A 25271-nucleotide genomic window follows, 5' to 3' on the forward strand; every position below is an offset into this window, starting at 1 on the left:
TCCCCTGGCTAAAAACATCAGCTCTCTGCCACCCCAGAAAAGGTGTCTCTCTAATATGAGCCAATTATAGCACTTAGCCTCACTCTTCTCACTTGCCCTGCAGCTGTAACAAGTGGGATGATAGTTGGGGGGGTTGATGTCACCATTGTACTGTCAGGTAACATCAAGCCCCGATGTTCGTAATGGGGAGGCGTCAATAAGAATGTGATTACCAATAATGTTATTTTGTATGTATTTGATTTATAACCATCAAGTGATTTTCTACACTAATGTATGGTCCTATAGGATTATAGGATGTGTTATTTTTTACGTACAGATTTAGGTAATTGATTATTTCTGCTACATTAGTATTCGTGTAGAATCTCACTTACCGATATTTGCTACATGAAACATCCCGAGCCGTTTTGTATCTTCATCTGTTGGAATTTGGTTGTCTGGTTCTGCAAACCCCTCTATAAGACAGGTCACAGCAGCGCACCCACTCCACCTTGACTTTGAACTCTCCTTCCTTCCTAACTTCAACATTCTGTCCATTCGCCAAAAAGCTTTAGCGTAAGCTTGGTGTATGCTTTCTACATGTCTTTCAGTGGCTCCTTTCTTGTTCTCTATGGAGAAAACATGTTCTGATTCCTTGTAATCGTCTTTAAAAATGGTATTGAATGATCCGATAAAAAGCCTTTCTTCTTCAGTTAACTTGTAAGATGGATCCATAGCTGATATATGATCTAGCAGTAAAATGGGAAACTCTGCAGCTGCAGCAAGTGCTGTCGCATTCCCGTGATACCCATCAAAAATACCAGCAAAACATGACTTTTGTCTGTGCCCATAGTTATTAAGAACCGTAAACGAGTCTTCCATGCAACTTTGCCAAGAAGCATTTTTATCAGAACAGATAACTATAGATTTTACTAAGCCATTGTTTCCATTCATGTCATAAACATGGCAATTAGCTTCAGAGGGCATCCACATCCTACTAGTATATGTCGCCATAGAGAGCAGCTTTCCTTTTAATATTTCGAAGGATTGATTAATCTTCTGGTGTTCTCTATATTTGCACTGTGACGCGCTTTCAATCCTAGATATCATTTTCTCCTTTTGAACTGCGAGGATATGAAGATTTGACGGACTGTCCTCTGGCTTACAGCCCAGTTCATTATTAGCTTTATGCCATTGTTTGTGGTTTATAAGTGAACACAGATTAACTCGTTCCTGGCACATAGAACAAGGCAACCAGATCTCATTAATTTGAGATACTTGCTCATTCTTATCATTTGAAATATGTAAATCCACATTTGACGTTTCTTTGATAGTTGACAGAACTTTTCTCATTCTATGATCAAGTAAGAAAAACAAGAAGTGAGGATCTAAGATCTTTTCATAAATAAAGTTACTCTTACTCTCAAGAATAATTTTTGGAAAATGGTTTAGCTTTAAAGCTTCCAAATTACAACCCAAAAGCTGATAGCACCAGGAGCGCATCACCATAAGACGCACAACTGTTATTTTTTATACCCTTTAGTATATTCCCTTTTGTATATTCCCCTGATTGTTTCATTAGCGAAGGCGCCTGGGTTATTTTTTTGCCTACGGGCTTCTGCCAATGTTAATCGAGCCCTGGTGGAACATGATAAAAGGATTCAGAGATCATGAAACAGAGTTTAGGTCAAGAACCAACTATTTAAAATTCCCATACACCTTGGAATGCTGTTGGTCAAACTCTCATTTGGCCACCAGATACTTCTTCCGACTCTCCCATACACCGAATGTTCATGTGTTGGGATAGGGAAGAAAGCCGCTTCCATAGGGCCCCTGCTATCTAAAAGTTTCTCCTGGATTGTTCTTTTAAAACATTGTTTTTGCCCCTTATATCCTCTCTGAAGGTACACAGAAAGTTTTGTGTCCCAAAGACCACATATCTTCACTGACATTTGGCACTAAGCTCAAAAACATATCATTCGCAGCTACCATTAGATTAAAAGCCATGTAATTTGGTCATAGATCAGAACTTTTTTGACAGGGTCTTCCACCTTAGTTTACACTGCAGACCAAATTTACAAATGTTGAAGGGATAAATTGTTAGTGCGGGAGAATTGATTTCAGCCAATCTATCCTTCTGAAGGCGATTGTGCAGGGCCATAAAATGGCACTTGCCCATGATGTGCATACAAGTCATTGTACAGGAAAGTTGGTTTCATGGGACTTCCTTAGCTGCACTAAAGGAGTGTCGTGAGACTTATGTTTGAGATTTCCAATGACATAAATTATTGTACTGCTTCTACATGTAAAATTAAAAATTCTAAAACTAATATTATCTTTTGTTACTAGATATAAAAAGGCTGCGTCTTAAAATCCGCATTATGGCTGCCACAAATTGCCGCTTTGGTTTTAAAAAACTGAACTTTGCAATAGGTTTTATGGTGTTTTGTAAAAGTATAAACTTATAATATCGTGGACAGTTCAAGAAGCCCAATTATGTTACAAATCCAACCTACAATCTCCTAGTTAACATTTTGGATTGTAAAGGGCGTCAGTCATGTTAAATTACGGTCTCTCCGGCCCATTGATTTCAGCAGGACTGTCCCAATCTTCTAATATGTATGGAGTGTCTTGGTGGCAGATCCGTCATTGGAGGTAAGAAGGATTGAGCTACTGGATTTCATCATGACTGATCCTTTTCCTTCTAAGAGAGATAGACCACTTACAAAGGTGTGTGTGGCTCCATTCTTTCCTTACAGATTGTGTGCACGCTCATCTGAGCCATACGTCCATGTATATGAGGGGTTGCAAAACATAACTGTATAGCTAAGTGTAGAGCCTGTATAGATGTATGAATGTCTATGGCCAGCTTAGGGAATTGCACTGTTTGACTTATAGACTAACTTCTCTTTATTTCTCCAGACCATTTTTGATTTTTTGTGTGAAATTATGTCCAATTTTACTTTTTTTCCTCTGTTTTTTTTTAGGGGGGTTATTCCAATGGACACCAAGGAAATAAACCGGTGTATAGCAAAACATGTGCAATTGCAATAATGTTCTTATAATAAAGTCTCTTAAACAGCTTCTCACAATTTTTGCTCCTAAACGTTTCATCACAATAGAAATAATTATAATAATAGTCAGATGAATAATTAGCATTAAAGAAATTCATCAACTTGACTCAATATTGATCAGGTAGATGGCTCAGAGAATATATGTGGCATGTGTTTATATGTTACTATGGTTACCGTAGCCCTGGATACATCAGTAACAGTCACACCTGTAGCCAGGATTCTAGTGCGATGTCTCGTGTGTGAACAATAGTCAGTCATACATCCAGTCGTGCCCCTTATATTAATACTACTTTATAGCATTGATTACGATACCAAAATGAGAAGACACCAGCCTCACTTTGTTTTTTCTTCCAAGAAAGTGATATTTGGGTGTATGATGTTAAAAATACCATGACTGATACCCGACTACGAGAAGCGTACATATTCCCGGGGAACTTGATTTCTATCCTCATTGTAATATCAGTGATAATGACAGCGATAAGGATTTTTGTATAGCCCTGGGCTGTGAGGACATTGCATCCTTTATTTTAAAAAAAATTGGATTAGGGAAAAAGAAGATTTGTGAATAACATACAATCCCTTAAAACTACATTTTATTATAAATGTTTAAAAACACCAATCATTTGTGTAAAAACACATATGTGACACAAGACACAATAACTAAATAACCCTGGGTATGACCCTATATGTCCCTACCTAACTGTGGAGGTTGGCACCCTATAAGAAATGATTGCTTGGCGCCCCCACTCAGCGATGTCTATCCCAATCTGTCCTTATTAGACCCTATAACTGAATGAAGGTGGGAAAACAAAAAGCTTTAAAAGAGATGAATTATAGCTTAAGAGACAAAAAATTAATTCAAATATAGGGTAGATACTCAGGGTATAAAGGGATATATTGACAAAAAATACTTATAATAGATAGTACATCCCTCTATTTAGAAAAGGGGGAATGATATCCCTACAAACCCTCAACACCTTTCATACTGATGATCCAATATGAAAAAATAGCCCATGCATCGATACAGATGCATTAAGCACACATCATTAAATGTAGACAAAGTCCATATTCATAGTGAGAGGTTTGCAAATAATAAGGGGAACTTATCCCGTCTAGAAGGATTTGCCTCGACGCGTTTCCCCGTCCGTTCGGTTCATCAGGAGGCCCGGTGTGGTCTATGTTATGCCACAAGAATGAGGTGTCCATATAGAGGAAGCATACCTGACTGATTTCATATAAGGAGGGGTTAAATATCCCTCCATAGAACTAAGGGGCAAATCGGAACCGCGGATATAATACCCACCTGAAAAAAGAATCAATTAGGTCTCTCCAGAAGTCCGTCCCTTAGCGTGCCGCAATGGCGGACGACATGTGCTTGAAAAAGATTTACCGGCAACTTCCAGCATACCACGCCGTATTGCGTTCCACAGTGGAGCGCAAGGAAGTAGATCCATTGACATTTCATACACTTCTGATCATGCGCAGAACTTGCGGCATAGCTTGTCAGATTGCGTGCCATGATGGAACGCAAGGAAATAAATCCCTTGACCTTTAGTATGTTTCTGGTCGTGCGCAAATCAGTGTGTTTCAAGCTGGCACGCAAGGGTATATCCCCGATCATGCGCAGATGAAAGCAAAATGATACACGGGTATTGTTATTGTATTCTATCGTTTCTTATATACAAACTACTAGAATTACTGTAAGGTGTTAGTATAAAGGGTCTTACTGGTCCAATTATGATAAGTGTTACTGATTTTAGAAGCTTTTAGATCTTTAATTAAGGCGGAGAGAGCCACAGGTATACAATAATAAATAATAGAACCACAGATATTACAAGAATGAAGTCTCATTAATAGAGAAGCCAACAAGTCAAATTTATTGGACAGACCAGGCCAAGAAAACTATTCCAACGTATCACCAAGAAACTGTGGGACCAAAAAACAACAAACATATAAGCTCATAAGGATGTTAGTATAGCAACTAGAATATGCAGATTAAATGAAGCAAGTATAAGAAAGGCACTCATTTAGACCCCCAGGAGACAAAGATTGCATCCTGAAAATCCATTCTGCCTCACGTTTCAGAATTGTCTTATCAAAGTCACCCCCCCCAATACCATCTCCAATGCTGCCAGTTTTGATGAACTTCGGGCCACTATAACTTCAGTTTCTAGAATAGGAGCGAATCGATTTGAAGGACTCAGTCCAGCGTCAGTAATCTGTTGCCACCGAACAGGTGCCCTGATAGACCCTTCTTTCCAGCCAGAATTCCCAGCTCCTCTTTTGATTTAGCAGGCCTCGTACGACGTCGTTGTTGTGGCGTGATGCATATCATAGAATCATGTCAGGACAACTAATCAATGGAAAAGCTGGGGATGGCAGCAGTTAAATGGCGGTTTTCCGGACTCTCCTCTGATGGCCACAGATTACTGAACCAGGTTTTGAGAATTGATTTGCATCACCTCTGTCAATTTTCTGTTCTCATCTGACAGGAGCAGAATCCGGTGTGGTCTGATCCATTTTTGAAGTGTTTTCCACTTAGGGTTAGGGATCATGTAGACATCCGTGAAAATAAGTCCAAGCACCGACCACTAATGCACAGACTATATGTGACTCTCCCGACTTGAGCATGACAGCCTCATAGAAATATATGAAGCTATCACACTCGAGACGCAGCCAGTCCGTGCAATAGTGGTCCGAGATCAGACCGATTTCCACAGATGTCTGCATGAGACCTTAGTCTTTTGCTAACATGTTAGTGTTCGTCACCCATGTGCTGGCCGTTTTTTAATGAATAGTACATGAACACAATAAGTTCAATGGGTCGTTTCACACGTTTATTTTTTGCCAATGTTTGCAGAAAGGGAGATGTCCTACTTGTGGACATCTTTGTGGACAATACTCACCCATTTAAGTGAATGGGTTTATGAGGAAACAGCACATGGATGCCATTCATGTTGCATGAGTGTTTTTTTGTTTTTGCGTACCAGAAAAATCAAAAGATCAAAAATAGATAAAAACTGGTCCAATACAGTGATCAAAAATTATCTGTTTGTCTGTATATATGAAAAATCATGAACATATGAATAAGCCTTAAGTCCACACATAGCAGGTCTAAGGATTTTCCAGCTATTTTTTCTCTGCAAAATTGCTGGATTGCTAGCAGTGAAACGTCTCTGATACAACAGTTCTTGACCACATAAGAAGAAACCACATCACTCAAACTGGATCAAAGCGAACCTTCTTTATTCACTATTGCACAGGAAACCCAGATGTTGCAGATCATTTTCTCAAGCTGATCACGAGTGCACAAGCTGACATATACAGTTTTCAAAACAAATTGTGTAAAAAAATCAAGGCAGCAAAGATTGAGACAGACTCATTGTCAAAGAAAGTAAAAATGATCCAAAAATATTCTTCCTCTACATAAACAGAGGTAAAAATTATGGTAAATAGAACCTAAACAGGAAGAACTGAGCGGAAAAAAAGGAAAAATGCTCTGATCACTGTAGTTAGTCGTATCGTGGTTTGTGTGAACAAGAATGAATTGTGCTCACCTGAGCAGGTCATGCAATTCAGGCACAATACTACAAGTCGCTTTAGACAAATGGGAAAACCTTGAATGGTATGCTGCTCATCTAAGACATGAGGAGGGAAGCTTTCCTTGCCCAGAGTAGTTCCTCCATGTGAACGTGTTGCAAAACATGGAGATTCGGAAACATTTCCGGATATGTGGAAGCACATCCAGTTCTCCATATTTTTATTTTTAAATTATACTGTTAGCCCCCTCAAAAATAATCTACATGAAATGGTGGAAAAGGATGAGCACGGTCGTGACCAGGCCTGTGCGGGTGGGGGTCCAGCAGACACCAGCACAAACTTCAACTGGATGTGCGTTCTCCGATGCATATTCAGCTGAAGTGTATTGCGGTGCAGAGACACATTGTTTTTTAATATATGTTACTTGATTAAATATATTTTTTTATAATGGACATGTATTCACTTCTCTTCTGTTACTGAGCAACACCTGCTTGAAGATTGGTTATAGTACATAGGTATTGAAATGGTTTCCCCATGAGGATCTTATTGTGATATTTTTTTCTGTGCATTAACCTCTTCACCCCGAAGCTTGTTTTCAACTTCCTGACCAGGCCATTTTTTTCAATTCTGACCACTGTCACTTTATGAGGTCATTACTCTGAAACGCTTCAATGGATCCTCGTGATTCTGAGATTGTTTTCTTGTGAGATATTGTACTTTATGATAGTGGTAAAACTTATTTGATTTGACTTGCGTTTATTTGTGAAAAAAATGGAAATTTGGCAAAAATGTTGAAAATTTTGCAATTTTTAAATTTTAGTATTTATGCCCTTAAATTAGCGAGTCATATCATACAAAATAGTTAATAAATAACATTACCCACATGTCTGCTTTACATTAGCACAATTTTGGAAACATAATTTTTTTGTTAGGAAGTAATAAGGGTTAAAAATTGACCAGCAATTTCCCATTTTTACAACAAAATTTTCAAAAGCATTTTTTTTAGGGACCACCTCACACTTGAAGTGACTTTGAGGGGTCTATATGACAGAAAATGCCCAAAAGTGACACCATTCTAAAAACTGCACCCCTCAAGGTACTCAAAACCACATTCAAAAAGTTTATTAACCCTTCAGATGCTTCACAGGAATTTTTGGAATGTTTAAAAAAAATTGAACATTTAACTTTTTTCACATAATTTTTTAGTTCAGATCCAATTTGTTTTATTTTACCAAGGGTAACAGGAGAAATTGGACCACAATTGTTGTTGTACAATTTGTTCTGAGTACGCTACTGTTTGGGCGCATGGCAGAGCTCGGAAGGGAAGGAGCGCCATTTGACTTTTCAATGTAAAATTTGCTGGAATTGAGATCGGACACCATGTCGCGTTTGGAGAGCCCCTGATGTGCCTAAACAGTGGAAACCCCCAACAAGTGACCACATTTTTGATAGAAGATCCCCTAATAAACTTATCTAGATGTGTGATGAGCACTTTTAACCCCCAATTGTTTCACTAAAGTTTAGAATGTAGAGCCCTGAAAATTAAAAAATCATTTTTTCTTTCCACAAAATGATCTTTTAGCCAACAATTTTTTCCCAAGGGTAACAAGAGAAATTGGACCCCAAAAGTTGTTGTCCAATTTGTCCTGAGTACGCTGATACCCCATATGTGGGGGAACCACTGTTTGGGCGCACGGCAGAGCTCGGAAGGGAAGGAGCGCCGTTTGGAATGCAGACTTAGATGGATTGGTCTGCAGGCGTCACGTTGCATTTGCAGAGTCCCTGATGTACCTAAACAATAAAAAAAACACAAGTGACCCCATATTGGAAACTAGACCCCCCCCAAGGAACTTATCTAGATGTGTTGTGAGAACTTTGAACCCCCAAGTGTTTCACTACAGTTTATAACGCAGAGCCGTGAAAATAAAAAATCCTTTTTTTTTCCCACAAAAATTATTTTTTAGCCCCCGGTTTTGTATTTCCCCAAGGGTAACAGGAGAAATTGGACCCCAAAATTTGTTGTCCAATTTGTCCTGAGTACGCTGATACTCCATATGTTGGGGTAAACCTCTGTTTGGGCGCACAGGAGAGCTCGGAAGGGAAGGAGCACTGTTTAAGCTTTTCTATGCAGAATTGGCTGGAATTGAGATCGGACGCCATGTCGCGTTTGGAGAGCCCCTGATGTGCCTAAACAGTGGAAACCCCCCAATTCTAACTGAAACCCTAACCCAAACACACCCCTAACCCTAATCCCAACCATAACCCTAACCACACCCCTAACCTTAATCCCAACCCTAGTCCCAACCGTAAATGTAATCCAAAACCTAACTTTAGCCCTAACCCTAACCCCAACCCTAACTTTAGCCCTTTGTTAAGATGGAGTTTGCTGTTTTTGTCTGCCCTACTTCCTGTTCATTTGTTTAAAACCCAGGTCAGGTGTCAGCCTCTTTGTTTGAGTATTCTGCTTCCATTTCTCCTTCAGCTCAGCTGCTTGCTTTGCTGTACTTCTACCCGTGGCTCTGGACATTCTCTGCCTATGTAAGCTACACTGTAAGTCTGTTGACTTTGGAACTTAACCCTTGGTTCACTCCTCCGGGTAAGAACTCTGTTTTGGAACTATGCTGCTGGACTGTGTTTTTGCTACTTAATCCTTATTTACTCCCCCCGGTGGGAGCTACTGGAAGTTACACCAGTATAATACTTTAATGTGAACTTGTTCGGGACTTACCCGTGTTTATGCCACAACTGAGATCAACTTGAGAACTTGTTTCTGGACTTACCCGTGTGCATGCCACATCTGGGATTAACCTGAGGACTTGTTTCTGGACTTCCCTGTGTTTACTACATACCTGAATTTGACTCTTTCTGCACCAAATGTGTTTTGGATCTGCACCACGTCACCCGTCACACTCACCTTGCCGAAGACTCTATCCCAAGAACTCTTCCGATTTGCTGTATATGGTTAAGGGACTTGTTTCATTGCGGGTTATCAGTATATTGTTTTGAGTGTTATTGCTGTGATACAAATACACTATTTACACTAAAGAAACCTGTCTCTGTCTGTTCATTGTCCCATGCTACCAGAATCCTAGAGTTCCTACAATAGTATTACAGGATACTCCAGCCAAAAAAGGATTCTGCTGGGGCAATGACAGCGACACGAGTAGACAAGATATTTGCTATGATTAACGTGATCTCCGGTCCTCCCAAGACCTCCTTCTCTCCTCCACACTTATTCGCTCCTCATCCAATCGCCTCCAAGACTTCTCCCGAATATCCCCCATCCTCTGGAACTCTCTGCCCCAACACGTCCGACTATCAACCACAGTCGGATCCTTCAGACGGAACCTGAAAACTCATCTCTTCAGGAAAGCCTACAGCCTGCACTGACACCGCTGCCGTCTCATCACTATCGAAGCTACCGCCTCACCAACATCGGAGCTCCTGCAACCCTCAACCTACTGTCTCCTTCCCCATATTCCTGTAGAATGGGTCCTCGCCCCTCTGTATCAGTCCGTCATTGTTAGTTTGTTTACTGTATGTGATATCTGTAACTTGTATGTAACCCCTTCTCATGTACAGCACCATGGAATCAATGGTGCTATATAAATAAATAATAATAATAATAACTCCTTGCAGCAGGAGGTGGCGGCTGTACAAAATAAGATTAGAGACATGGACTCCCGGGCTAACCACAATGCGCAGGTGTTTGGTCAGGCTCTCCAAGATTTATGTACCTTAGTAGAAGCTCAGGTTACACCACCTGTTCAGCATACACCACCTGTTCAGCATACACCATCCACCAGTATGCCTAAATTGCCTCCTTTCCGGTTTAATGGTGACCGAAGTCAATTCCGCGGGTTTGTTAATCAATTCATATTGTTTTTCGATGTACATGCCTCCTACTATCAGTCTGATAGATCTAAGGTGCTATGTATTATTATGCTGTTGACATCACGGGCACTGGCTTGGGCAAATCCTATGGTTGAAAGTCGCGATGTCCGTCTAAATAATTTGGATGATTTTCTGGCAGCTATGGCGCAAATGTTTGATGATTCCAACCACCGTGCCTCCGCTGAAAAATCCTTGCTTTCCTTACGCCAGGGGAAACGTTCAGTCATAGAATATATTACTGAATTTAAGAGGTTAGTAGTGGATACCAACTGGGATAACAATGCTTTATTGCCAATTTTTAGGAAAGGGTTGTCCAGTACAATCAAGGATGAGCTAGCTCGCTCAGAGTCTCCACAGGAGTTTGAGGTTTTTTACAACACTGTGTGCGTATTGATATCCGCCTAACTGAAGGCAGACAAGAGAAATGGGCGGCCTTAAATCGCATCACTAATTTTACTCTTCCGTCTAGGGAAACTACCAGAAAGAACCCGCGGGAAGCCTATGCAAGTGGACTCACTACAAAAATGTGAGAGTAACGAACGCCGTGAATATCGCTTTCATGAACGCTTATGCTTTTACTGCGGTCAATCGGATCATTTCCTTATTAATTGTCCTAAATGTCCCAGGCGACCTAACAAAGTGTTGGCAGCAGTAGGGGATTATGACAATACGGACACTGAGTCAGAAGTTTCGGAGACCAGTTTACATCTAGATGCTGTGGTTCCCCTAACAGTGATGTCGACTTCCCCTAAAGATCAAGGGAGAAATACTCACATTGTTCTCTTCCTATTCAGATTCTGTGGGAGGGACAGTGGATACCAAGTTCTGCTATGATAGACTCTGAAGCAGGTGGAAATTTCATGGATTCTTCTTTTGCCAGGGAACATGGTATTAAGACACAGCTAAGAGCCTCACCAGTCACCATGTAAACCGTGGATGGTTCTCCATTAGTTTCCGGGCCAGTAGACCGGGAGACGGTGCTTCTGAAGTGTAAGATGGAACCAGACCATCTGGAAACCCTATCATTTATGTTAACATCTTTTCTTCATTTTCCTGTAATTTTAGGAATTCCCTGGTTACAGTCACAGAATCCAAACATCAATTGGGCAACCACGGAGATATCTTTCCTTCCGAAGTGTAGCCCTATCATCAGTCCAACGGTAACGGTTCGAGTTACCCAGAATTTGGAGGATCGAAACAGGTACCTACTCTCCCACTAGTTTACCAGGAATTCTCGGACATTTGTGACAAGAGGACGGCAGACCAACTCCCTCCACACAGACCACATGACTGCCCCATAGAGCTGCTTCCTGGGGCAGCGATTCCTTTCGGCCATGTTTATCCATTGGCAGCTTCAGAATTAAAGACATTACGGGAGTACATAGATGAGAATTTAGCCAAGGGGTTTATCCGACCATCTTCTTCACCAACATATTCCCATATTCTTTGTAAAGAAGAGAGATGGCACTCTAAGACCGTGTATTGACTATCGGGAGCTAAACAAGGTAACCATCCGTAACAGGTACCCGTTGCCGTTAATTCCTGAATTGTTGGAGAGAGTTCACCAAGCTAAAATATTCACCAAATTAGATCTTCGCGGGGCATATAATTTACTCCGTATACATCCCGGAGATGAATGGAAGACAGCTTTCAGATGTCAGTATGGACATTTTGAATATTTAGTGATGCCATTCGGACTCTGTAACGCTCCTGCTGCTTTCCAACACTTAGCCAACGATATTTTCAGGGATTTACTGGATCTGTCATGGTTAGGATAAGGTTATGTCTTGTACTCTCAAGGGTTAATGTTCTTGGCCTCTCTTTCAAGATTGGAGGGCTATTTATATTCGCTCCTAACCTGGTATCCTTGTCAGCTATAGGTTTTCTGCAGTCTGTATGCTTGACCTCTGTAGTGTGTGCTGGCTTGCTTAGTGTCTTACTGTCACGTTCTTTATTCGCTTTCCTGGATTACTGACCCCTGGCTTGGCTTCTGACTATTCTCTGACTCTCCCTGTTGGTATCTTGTAATCTCCTGGCTACGACCTCGGCTTGTTTCACTATTCTTTTATGCTTGTCCCTTCTCTGTTTCCCCGGTGTCTGGCTCCGCCCCTGACCACCTCCCACTCTGTCATATGATCATAGGTCCTTCTGCTTTACCTGGTCACTCTGTCTCATGTGAAAGGTCCCGTTACTGTTCATGTTAGTTACCCGGTTTCTGGTTCAGCTCTGTTGCTGCTGGGTGCAGTTTCCCCTGCAGCATTTATACCCGGGTATCGTGACAGGATCATTATGTAGTAATCTACCTGGATGACATCTTGATTTTCTCTGATTCCCCACAGGAACATCAGGAACATGTCAAGACCGTGCTCAGACGTTTGAGAGATGATCATTTGTACATCAAACTCGAAAAGTGTGAATTTCATTGCTCCAAGATTCAGTTTTTAGGCTATGTTATTTCTCCCCAGGGATTGAATATGGAGTCCAGCAAGATCCAGGCGATCATAGATTGGCCGGTACCAGGAAACATTAAAGAGGTACAACGATTCATTGGTTTTGCTAACTTTTATAGACGTTTTATCCGGAATTTTTCAGAAATTGTCTGTCCCATCACTCTCCTCACAAAAAAGGGGAAGAAGTTTGTATGGTCTTCGCAAGCCCAGGAAGCCTTTGATCGCCTCAAGGTTTGTTTTAGCACAGCTCCGATATTGACGCACCCGGATCCTGCACTGCCTTTTGTCGTGGAGGTGGACGCTTCTGACTGTGCTCTGGGAGCAATCCTCTCACAATGAACCGGAGACAAAGGTTTGCTGCACCCGTGTGCCTTCTTTTCTCGCAGGTTATCATCTGCTGAACTGAACTATGATATTGCATATAAGGAACTTTTGGCAATCATTTCCGCCTTTAAGGAAGACACCATTTGCAGGGAGCAACTCAACCCGTACCATGTCGACCTTGGGGGTCTATTTCGATGGACTTTATTGTAGAGAAGGCCACCTCTGGTGGTAAAAATACTATTTTGGTAGTAGTGGACCGTTTAACGAAGGCTGCTCATTTTATTCCTTGCACCGGTCTTCCCTCAGCTACAGAGACAGTGGATCTGGTTATCCAAAACGTTTTCCGGCTGCATGGGGTACCAGATGAGATCATCTCTGACCGGGGAATACAATTTACCTCTAGGTTTTGGAAAGGATTTTGTTCTGCGCTCCACATTAATGTTTGCTTGTCTTCTGCATACCACCCTCAGACCAATGGGCAGACCGAACGGACCAATCAAACTTTAGAGCAATATCTACGCTGTTACGTCAGTCATTTGCAGGATGATTGGCTGAAGCTACTTCCGTAGCGAATTTTCGTATAACAACTCACAGAGCAGTTCCACGAAGGTAACGCCTTTTTTCACCAATCTGGGATATCATCCAAATATTTTGCCTAGGTCTCCGGTTGCTACTTCGGTACCGGCAGTTCAAGACAGAGTGGCGTTGTTGCAACGTAATCTTGAAGTTTTGAAAGACTTCCTGACCGCAGCACAGGAGCGTTACAAGACGTTGGCCGATAGATTCCAGAAACCAGCACCCATGTATAAGGTAGGAGACTCGGTTTGGTTGTCTACCAAGAATCTAAGATTGGGTGTTCCTTTGCAGAAGCTGGGCCAGAAGTTCATCGGTCCATTCAAGATGACCGGGATTGTTAGCTCTGTTGCTTGTCGACTGAAGCTGCCACGAACTCTAAAGGTACACCCAGTATTTCATGTTTCTTTATTAAAACCGGTCTCTCTTAACACATTTCAGGGACGTATCGTACCTCCTCCTCCACCACTGTTGGTTGATGGCGAAGAACAATTTGTTGTACAGGACATTATCGATTCAAGACTTCATAGGAACCAGCTTCAGTATCTTGTTAGATGGCAGGGTTCCTCTCCTGAAAACGATTCTTGGGAACCAGTAAGTAACATCAATGCTCCCCTGAAGGTTACTCAATTTCATCTTAGATACCCAGTCAAGCCTGGTCCAGGATCGTCCTGAGGCTGTTTCTAGGGGGGGAGTAATGTCAGTATTCCGGGTTTTCCAAGTCACCTTGTGAATAATTTTGCCCTTTGTTAAGATGGAGTTTGCTGTTTTTGCCTGCCCTACTTCCTGTTCATTTGTTTAAAACCCGGGTCAGCTGTCAGCCTCTTTGCTGGAGTATTCTGCTTCCATTTCTCCTTCAGCTCAGCTGCTTGTTTTGCTGTACTTCTACCCATGGCTCTGGACATTCTCTGCCTATGTAAGCTACACTGTCAGTCTGTTGGCTTTGGAACTTAACCCTTGGTTCACTCCTCTGGGTAAGAACTCTGTTTTGGAACTGTGTTTTGGAACTATGCTGCTGGACTGTGTTTTTGCTACTTAATCCTTATTTACTCCCCCCGGTGGGAGCTACTGGAATTTACACCAGTATAATACTTTAATGTGAACTTGTTCGGGACTTACCCGTGTTTATGCCACAACTGAGATCAGCCTTAGGACTTGTTTCTGGACTTCCCTGTGTTTACTACATACCTGGATTTGACTCTTTCTGCACCAACTGTGTTTTGGATCTGCACCACGTCACCCGTCACACTCCCCTTGCCGAGGACTCTATCCTAAGAACTCTTCTGATCTGCTGTATATGGTTAAGGGACTTGTTTCATTGCGGTTTATCAGTATATTGTTTTGAGTGTTATTGCTGTGATAAAAGTACACTATTTGCACTAAAGAACTGTCTGTTCATTGCCCCATGCTACCAGAATCCTAGAGTTCCTACAATAGTATTACAGGCGCTTTTACACAATAAAAACTATTTTATATAAAAAATAATTGTTTTTGCATCGCTTTATTCTGAGAGCTATAACTTTTTTATTTTTCTGCTGATGATGCTGTATGGCGGCTTTCTTTTTGCTGGACAAGATGACATTTTCAGTGGTACCATGTTTATTTATCTGTTTTTTTTATCGCGTGTTATTCCACTTTCTGGTTGCCGGTATGATAATAAAGCATTGTTTTTTGCCTCGCTTTTTTTTTTTTTTTTTTTTGCGGTGTTCACTGAAGGGGTTAACTAGTTGGATAGTTTTATAGAGCAGGTCGTTACGGAGCGGCGATACCAAATATGTGTACTTTTACTGTTTTTTTTATTTTTTTTTATACAAAAATAAATAGATTTAATGGGAAATATTTTTTTTTTCTTTATTTGGGGATTTTTTTTTTACTTTCTAACATTGACCCAGGGTGGAATATCACTACGTATATTAGATCAGATAGCTGATCTGACACTTTGCATAGCACTGTGTCAGATCAGCGATCTGACAAGCAGTGCAGGAGGCTTTCCGGCGCCTGCTCTCAGCAAGTGCTGGCAAGCCACCTCACTTCAGGACCCAGAAGGAGCCCCGCGGCCATTTTGGATCCGGGGACTCCTTCCAGAACACCGGAACAACGCAATCGCGTTAAATGCCCATGATCGGTGCTAGCGCCGATCGTGGGCATTGCTGCGGGGTGTCAGCTGTCATATACAGCTGACACCCGCACGCGATCTCCCTCGGCGCTCAGCGTGAGGCCGTGTGATCGTGCTGTCGTACTAGTACTGTGGTTTGCCGAAACTCAGTTCCCGCAGAGCAGTACTAGTATGGCGCATGTCAGGAAGGGGTTAAAGCAGGGCCGGACTGGCCATCTGGCAATTCTGGCAAATGCCAGAAGGGCCTCTCTGGTCATGGGCTGCCTTGTCTGCTACGTTGTTAACAGAATCAGTGTTCTTAAGACACCCATACTGCTAAGCGTTATGATGGAGCACAGTCGCTGATTTCATCACTTACCCCAGCAGGCCACGGATATCATTAGAAATATTGATCTCGTAGAAAATCTTCCTTTCCTCCATCCAGGGTAATATTAGTGATATTTCCCATCTGGTTCATGGGGACGGGGACACCATGGGCCTGTGTGATTTCAAATGCCAGGACTGAATTTCAGTCCCAGTCCGTACCTGGTGGTGGCCCCAGAGTGTAACTCCATATCCTTATACAGATGATCAGGTTTTTAAATACATCAGATAGGGATTATATACATTAGATAGGACTGCTCTATTATGGGTATACCTTGGTGATTGGTGGAGCAGCTTAATATACATTTTTTTGCAAAAAAACGTATTAACTAAATACCCTGTATTTTTTTCATTTTTTGACTAGCACTTGCTTATTTACTGTGACTTTTTTACAACAGAGTATTTTTGCCCTCGCTGTGCTCTTTTGTGTCTTCTAAATAAGTAAGTAGGCTAAATGCAGTTCAAAATTGGTAACTGGAGTACACAGGCGGCATAGCTTTGTTCAGTGGAAGACAGCTGTAAGGAGTGGCGCAGACAGACACAGGTAGTAGGCCTAAAATAAAAAACTAGGCAAAATGCATTTAAAATTTAGTAACGGGAGTACACAGGCGGCAAAGCTTTGTTCAGTGGAGGACAGCTGTAAGGAGTGGCGCAGACAGACACAGGTAGAAGGCCTAAAATAAAGAAGTAGGCTAAATGCAGTTCAAAATTGTTAACAGGAGTACACAGGCGGCATTGCTTTGTTCAGTGGAGGACAACTGTAATAAGTGGCTGACACAGTTAGTTGGCCAAAATAATAAAGTGGGCTAAATGTCAGCCCAAAAAATTTTCATAAATAAACTGGTGGCATAGCTAGGTACAGGGGTGGGCTCCCCTGCTGAGTAGCAAACAGTGGTAGTTAGCGCAAAGTATTAACTGGTCAAAATGGAGGCCAGGGCCCCTGTATATTTTTACTATCATCTATCATTTCAACAAATTTGTATTGGCAGTGCCATTGAAGGATTTAACAGCACAGACTACACAGTGGTGGAGCAGGGAGAGGTAAGTTTTGCAAGTGGTGAGCACTGTTCGAGCGGGGGGGACACTCTCTCGTGGGCGGCGGTACTGGCACAGGGCCCCTCATATTACGACGGTGTGTCTGACGTTGGTTGTGCATCACCACCATCAGAGACACTTCATTGTACTATGAGGGACCCTGTGCCAGTGCCGTCGCCCAAGAGTGGGCACACCCACCTGTCCAGGCAAACGGCACTCGCACGGGTGCTTGCGCCAAGTGGTGACCACGGCCCTGTGGGGGTAATCAGCCCATTTAGGGAGGTATAAATATGGCCTATCAAGAAGGACGACAGCCGTTTTGCTCTCCTGCGCTTCTACGGGTCCGAGGAGGAGTGGCACGTTCTGCCACTTACATTGTGTAGTGCAGTGATTTTTTACCAGTGTTCCACGGCACACTAGTGTGCCGCGACACATGGTCGGGTGTGCCGCAGGGAACGTTCCCCAAACTATGGTGCCCCCTTTGTTTTGTTCCCCGGCAATGCGCAGCGATGCGCAGTCACGGAATAACACATGCGCGAGCTTTGAATGCTCGCGCGACTTATTGACGTCACCGAGGTCGGCGCGTCATCCTGAGAGCGGAGAGACTCTCGCATTTGCCTGCCGCCAAGGTAATGCCCGCCAATAATGCTGTGTATAATCATTAAGTCAGCAACAGCTCATTAACAGTTAATGAGCTGCTGCTGACTATATGAGCTTTTGCCTGAGTATATGAACTGTTGGCAGAATACTCAGCATATGAGCTGGTACTTTTAGTACTCCAGCAGTATACTGCATATAACAATGAGAAATGTACAATGAGAAATACTATGGTCATGAGGCTGGAGTACTACAAGTACCAGCTCATATGCTGAGTATATGAGCTGGCACTTGTACTCTGGCCACATGGCCATAGTATTTCTCATTGTACCCCTTTATTTCAGTATATGAGCCACATAATTATCAGCAGCATATACTGTGGCGCTGTACAGTGCACATCACCACAGTATATGGTGCTGATAATTATGTGCTCATATACGTGGGACTGTATGTATGAGTTTACATGGGACTGTATATATATATATATATATATATATATATATATATATATATATGTGAATACATGGGACTGTATGTATGAGGTTACATGGGATTGTATATATGAGGGGGTTATCCTTTTTTATTTCACTTTTTTAAAATAAATAATTTATTGAAAGGACCTCTGCCAGGCATATTTCACTCTTGAGGGCTTAAAAAGCAGCTCTTGTGGTGATAAGAAGCTGATTTAAAACCCCCAAGAGTGAACTCCGTGAGAGCTGTATGTGTGGAATAATAAATTATATTTTGCCGGTCTTCAGCAGTCATGTCCTGCTTGAATTGACTCTAGTGGCGTAGCACTTTGCAGCCGGCTCTATTCTACTTATAGAGAAAACTGAGTGCTACGTCACTAGTGTCAATTCAAGCAGGAAATGCAGACCGTAGTAATATACCGTATATACTCGAGTATAAGCCGAGATTTTCAGCCCAAATTTTGGGGCTGAAAGTGCCCCCCTCGGCTTATACTCGAGTCACGGTGGGTGGCAGGGTCGGCGGGTGAGGGAGAGAGGGCGCTGAGGCATAGTCACCTAGTCCCGGCACTCCTGACGCTCCCCCTGCCCGTCACACGGTCTTTGGGTGCCGCAGCTCTTCCCCTCTTCAGCGGTCACATGGGACCGCTCATTAAACTCATGAATATGGACTCCACTCCCATAGGGGTGGAGCCACATATTCATTCCTCTGAGCGGTGCCAGTGACCGCTGACAGGAAGAGCTGCGGCACCCGGGGACAGTGTGACAGGCAGGGGCAGCGTCAGGAGCGGCAGGACTAGGTGAGTATTATATTCACCTGTCCGCGTTCCACCCGCCGGGCGCCGTTCTGTCTTCCCGGCGCCGCTCCGTCTTCCCGGCGTCTCTGCGCTCTGACTGTTCAGGTCAGAGGGCGCGATGACGCATATAGTGTGTGCGGCGCCCTCTGCCTGATCAGTCAGCAGAGAGACGCCGGGACGAGACGCCGGAACGAGACGCCGGGAGCTGCAATCAAGAGAGGTGAGTATGGCTTTTTTTTTTTTTTTTATTATTGCAGCAGCAGCAATGGCAGAGCTTTATAAGGAGCATATATGGGGCAAAAATGAACGGTGCAGAGCACTATATGGCACAGCTATGGGGCAAGAATGAACGGTGCAGAGCACTATATGGCACAGCTATGGGTCAAGAAAGAACGGTGCAGAGCGCTATATGGCACAGTTATGGGGCAAGAAAGAACGGTGCAAAGCACTATATGGCAGTTATGGGGCAGGAATGAATGGTGCAGAGCACTATAGGGTACAGCTATGGGGCAAGAAAGAACGGTGCAGAGCACTATATGGCAGTTATGGGGCAAGAATGAATGGTGCAGAGCACTATATGGCACAGCTATGGGGCAATAATGAATGGTGCAGAGCACTATATGGCACAGCTATGGGGCAAGAAAGAACGGTGCAGAGCACTATATGGCACAGTTATGGGGCAAAAATGAACGGTGCAGAGCACTATATGGCACAGTTATGGGGCAAGAATGAACGGTGCAGAGCACTATATGGCACAGCTATGGGGCAATAATGAACGGTGCAGAGCACTATATGGCACAGTTATGGGGCAAAAATGAACGGTGCAGAGCACTATATGGCACAGTTATGGGGCAAGAATGAACGGTGCAGAGCACTATATGGCAGAGCTATGGGGCAATATGAACAGTGCAGAGCACTATATGGCACAGCTATGGGGCAAGAAATAACGGTGCAGAGCACTATATGGCACAGTTATGGGGCAAGAATGAACAGTGCAGAGCACTATATGGCACAGCTATGGGGCAATAATGAACGGTATGGAGCATCTATTTTTATTTTTGAAATTCACCGGTAGCTGCTGCATTTTCCACCCTAGGCTTATACTCGAGTCAATAAGTCTTCCCAGTTTTTTGTGGCAAAATTAGGGGGGTCGGCTTATACTCGGGTCGGCTTATACTCGAGTATATACGGTAAGTTATTATTCCACACATACAGCTCTCACGGAGTTCACTCTTGGGGGGTTTAAATCAGCTTCTTATCACCACAAGAGCTGCTTTTTAAGCCCTCAAGAGTGAAATATGCCTGGCAGAGGTCCTTTAAGTGTGGCAGATAATGTAATACTCTTCTATATTAGTGTGTGGCTGCGCACACTATCTCAGCAGTGATGGAGAAGTATTTGAGAATGGAAAAGGCAAATGCCGAACAGGACCCTGGACACAATTCTAACCCAGATGAAGGCCCTAGTATGAGAGGTCGACAAAAGAAAAAAGACAAGACGGTGAGCTCAAGGCAATACAGTGAAAGCTATCTTTCATTTGGATTTACTTTCACTGGGGATGCGACAGCACCAACACCACTGTGCTTGGTGTGTGGTGAGAAGCTATCCAAGTGCAGAGCACTATATGGCACAGTTATGGGGCAAAAATGAACGGTGCAGAGCACTATATGGCACAGTTATGGGGCAAGAATGAACGGTGCAGAGCACTATATGGCAGAGCTATGGGGCAATATGAACAGTGCAGAGCACTATATGGCACAGCTATGGGGCAAGAAATAACGGTGCAGAGCACTATATGGCACAGTTATGGGGCAAGAATGAACGGTGCAGAGCACTATATGGCACAGCTATGGGGCAATAATGAACGGTATGGAGCATCTATTTTTATTTTTGAAATTCACCGGTAGCTGCTGCATTTTCCACCCTAGGCTTATACTCGAGTCAATAAGTCTTCCCAGTTTTTTGTGGCAAAATTAGGGGGGTCGGCTTATACTCGGGTCGGCTTATACTCGAGTATATACGGTAAGTTATTATTCCACACATACAGCTCTCACGGAGTTCACTCTTGGGGGGTTTAAATCAGCTTCTTATCACCACAAGAGCTGCTTTTTAAGCCCTCAAGAGTGAAATATGCCTGGCAGAGGTCCTTTAAGTGTGGCAGATAATGTAATACTCTTCTATATTAGTGTGTGGCTGCGCACACTATCTCAGCAGTGATGGAGAAGTATTTGAGAATGGAAAAGGCAAATGCCGAACAGGACCCTGGACACAATTCTAACCCAGATGAAGGCCCTAGTATGAGAGGTCGACAAAAGAAAAAAGACAAGACGGTGAGCTCAAGGCAATACAGTGAAAGCTATCTTTCATTTGGATTTACTTTCACTGGGGATGCGACAGCACCAACACCACTGTGCTTGGTGTGTGGTGAGAAGCTATCCAATAGCGCCATGGTGCCAAGCAAGCTTAAACGCCATCTCCAAACGAAACACCCTTCCGTTCAAAACAAGCCGATGGAGTATTTTGTACGCTTACGTACAAACAATGAGAAAGGGGCAACTTTTTTGAGAAAAAGCACAAAGGTAAATGAGAGAGCCCTCAAAGCTAGCTACCTTGTTGCTGAACTCATAGCTAAATCAAAAAAGTCCCACACTGTGGCAGAAACATTAATACTGCCAGCTTGTAAAGCTATTGTAAATGAGATGCTTGGCCCTGACGCAGCCAAAGAGATAGCTAAAGTGCCTCTCTCTGATAACACAATTGCCAGACGGATTGATGACATGTCTGCGGACATTGAAACAGTTGTTTTGGAAAAAGTGCGCATCAGTAAGAAATTTGCCTTGCAACTTGATGAGTCGACGGATATCAGTGGACATTGTCAGCTGTTGGCCAATGTGCGTTTTGTGGATGGAGAAGCCATTAGAGAAAACTTCCTATTTTGCAAGGCACTGCCTGAAAAATCAACAGGAGAGGTAATATTCCAGGTCACATCGGAATATCTTGATAAAAGTGGGCTTACATGGGAAAACTGCACAGGTGTCTGCACTGATGGAGCCGCAGCCATGGTCGGGAGCATCAAAGCCTTTGTAAGTAGGGTTAAAGAAAGAAACCCAGATGTTCTTGTTACCCACTGTTTCTTGCATCGTGAGGCCCTCGTTGCAAAGACCTTACCAGCAGATCTAGCTCCTGTGTTGGATGATGTTGTGCGCATAGTGAACTTTGTGAAGACGCGACCTTTGAGATGTCGCTTATTTGCGTCTTTGTGTACAGAAATGGGAGCGGAACATAAAATCTTATTGCTCCACACGGAGGTCAGGTGGCTGTCACGCGGCAAAGTGCTGGCCCGTGTGTATGAGTTGCGAGAGGAACTTAAAATATTTCTGACAAACGAGAGGTCCGATTATTCAAAGCTGCTTGCAAGTGATGAGTGGTGTGCAAAGCTGGCATACCTGGCTGATATATTTCAATATCTGAATGAACTAAACACACGGATGCAAGGCCAAAATGAAAACCTGCTTACAAGCACTGATAAAATGAACGGATTCCGTTTAAAGGTGCAGCTCTGGCAGCAACATGTGCAGGGTGGCAACCTTCAGATGTTCCCGCTCACTGAGAAACTGCATGATGACAACACTGCTGCAATGTGCGAGGTGATTGGCAGACATTTGAAAACTCTTGAGGAGAAGTTATCGTTTTATTTCTCTTCAACCTTCACAGAATGCCTTGACTGGGTTAGGGACCCATACAGCTCATTATCCGTTGCTGGAAAGGACATGACTTTAAAGGAGCAAGAGGAACTCATTGAACTGAAGCAAGATCGCGGTTTAAAGTTAAAGTTTGCTGATCTTCCTTTGGACAGGTTTTGGTTATCTGTTGCCAAGGAGTTCCCCATTCTGGCCAACAAAGCTATTTTGACATTGCTCCCATTTTCGACCACATATCTATGTGAGCTGGGCTTCTCAAGCTTGACTGCGATAAAAACTAAAAACAGGGAGAGACTGAGAACTGTTGAGGAAGAGCTTCGTGTGTGTCTTTCCACCATTCCTGCTAGAATATCCCTTTTGTGTTTATCGAAACAGGCCCAGGTTTCACACTGAGTGAGTATAAATACATTTAGAATCTATATTATTAACTATATGTATAATATGTACTGTTTTAGTGTCATTTTGTGCCATTTTGGTTGGTGGTGTGCCCCGGGATTTTTTAAGTATAAAAAGTGTGCCGCGGCTCAAAAAAGGTTGAAAATCACTGCACTACACAATGTAAGTGGCAGAACGTGGCTGGCAGATATACGACTAGCAGAACTGACGTAGATCCACTTAGTGGCAATTTAAATCTCCCTTTTTTTATGGGGGAGACTGCACCAAAACTCAGGCCCAGTGTATTACACTACACAATGTAAGTGGCAGAACTTGGCTGGAAGATATACGACAAACAGAACTGAAGTACAGTAGATCCACTTAGTGCCAATTCAAATCTCCCATTTTTTGGGGGGAGACAGCAACAAAACTCAGGCCCAGTGTATTACACTACACAATGTAAGTGGCAGAACCTGGCTGGAAGATATACGACACACAGAACTGACGTAGATCCACTTAGTGCCAATTCAAATCTCCCTTTTTTGGGGGGGGGGGGAGACAGCAACAAATCTCAGGCCCAGTGTATTACGCTACACAATGTAAGTGGCAGAACGTGGCTGGCAGATATACGACTAACAGAACTGACGTACAGAAACTTGTTGGCAATTTAAATCTCCCTTTTTTGGGGGGAAATTGCAGAAAAAAACAGGCCCTGTGTATTACACTACACAATGTAAGTGGCAGAACGTGGCTAGCAGATATATAAAAAAATACAAGGGCTGTAGTACAATTTCAATCTCCCAACAATGATCAAAGTATGGCAGCAGTAAAAAGGACTGCTGCACACAAAAGTGTGGACAAAGAAACAAGAGATCTGTGCAGAAAGGAGCAACAGGATTTTTGCTTTTAAAAAAGCAGTTGGTTTGCACAGCTGCATACAAACAGCAATGAAGCACAGTAAAACCAAAAACACTCTGTTGCAAAAAAATCACAGTGGACAGCAAGTGCTAGTAAAAGATGGAAAAAACGGGGTATTTGGTTGATACGTTTTTTGCAAAAAATGTATATTAAGCCGCTCTACCAAACGTCAAGGTATACCCATATCAGAGCAGTCCTAACTAATGTATGTAAACCCTATCTGATGTATTTAAAACCTGGTCATATGTATAATACCTAAGGGGTCAGCAGGAGGACCTAGGACACTTGTTATTATGGGTGAGTGATGGCATCCGATCTAGAGGTGTGGTGAATATGGGGACTTTGTAATTAAGGTAGCATCCGTATATAGTTACACATGGAGTCTGGATGTTAGACCTATATAGAGTGTATCTCTCCCCCCTTCTCACTATACTCAGGATTAACTGTACCCACCCGTACATATATTGTAGTATTGGTCCATAGAGTCTGCTGTATTAGTAGATTCCCTATATATATGTATATTATTTTTCCTCTTTATGGTATTTTGCCCTCAGATTGGGCTGCTTTTGTATGTTTTTAATGTATTAATAAAATGATTGTTTTACTTTTACAATCAGTTGGTGCTTTTTGTACTCCATGTTCTCTAGTTTGTTACATGCTTTAGGAGTAGTACACCTATGATTATTTTGGTTTCATCCATGTACGTACGGAGAGAGCAGGGCCTTTGCCCCTCTCAGTCTGGTTACTTTGCTAGATTTGTTGTGATTTTTGTTCTAAATATATATATGTATAATACCTGTATGAGCAGGATTCAGAAAAGGAATGTCCATGTGGACACGCTGGACAGAACGGCTCCTGTGCGCACAGCTCAAAAAAGAGTCCTGCTCATAGAGGTATTATATATATGACCAGGTTTTAAATACATCAGATAGGGTTTACATACATTAGTTAGGACTGCTCTGATATGGGTATACCTTGACGTTTGGTAGAGCGGCTTAATATACATTTTTTGCAAAAAACGTATCAACCAAATACCCTGTTTTTTCCATCTTTTTACTAGCACTTGCTGTCCA

General features: G+C 42.8%; 1 protein-coding gene across 1 annotated transcript in view; it reads right to left on the minus strand.

Annotated features, from left to right (window-relative positions):
- The window catches only part of PP2D1 (protein phosphatase 2C like domain containing 1), a 37312-nt gene extending 31306 nt beyond the window's left edge, over positions 1 to 6006 (minus strand). The window contains exons 1-2 of the mRNA XM_069732243.1: positions 5957 to 6006; positions 372 to 1330 (exon numbers count right to left, since the gene is read on the minus strand). Of these exons, the coding sequence (XP_069588344.1) occupies positions 372 to 1330; positions 5957 to 6006 (1009 nt within the window). The remainder of the gene's footprint in view (positions 1 to 371; positions 1331 to 5956) is intronic.
- Between the last annotated feature and the right edge of the window lie 19265 nt (positions 6007 to 25271).

The sequence above is a fragment of the Ranitomeya imitator genome, chromosome 6 (genome assembly GCF_032444005.1).
Source record: "Ranitomeya imitator isolate aRanImi1 chromosome 6, aRanImi1.pri, whole genome shotgun sequence".
Taxonomy (NCBI): domain Eukaryota; kingdom Metazoa; phylum Chordata; class Amphibia; order Anura; family Dendrobatidae; genus Ranitomeya; species Ranitomeya imitator.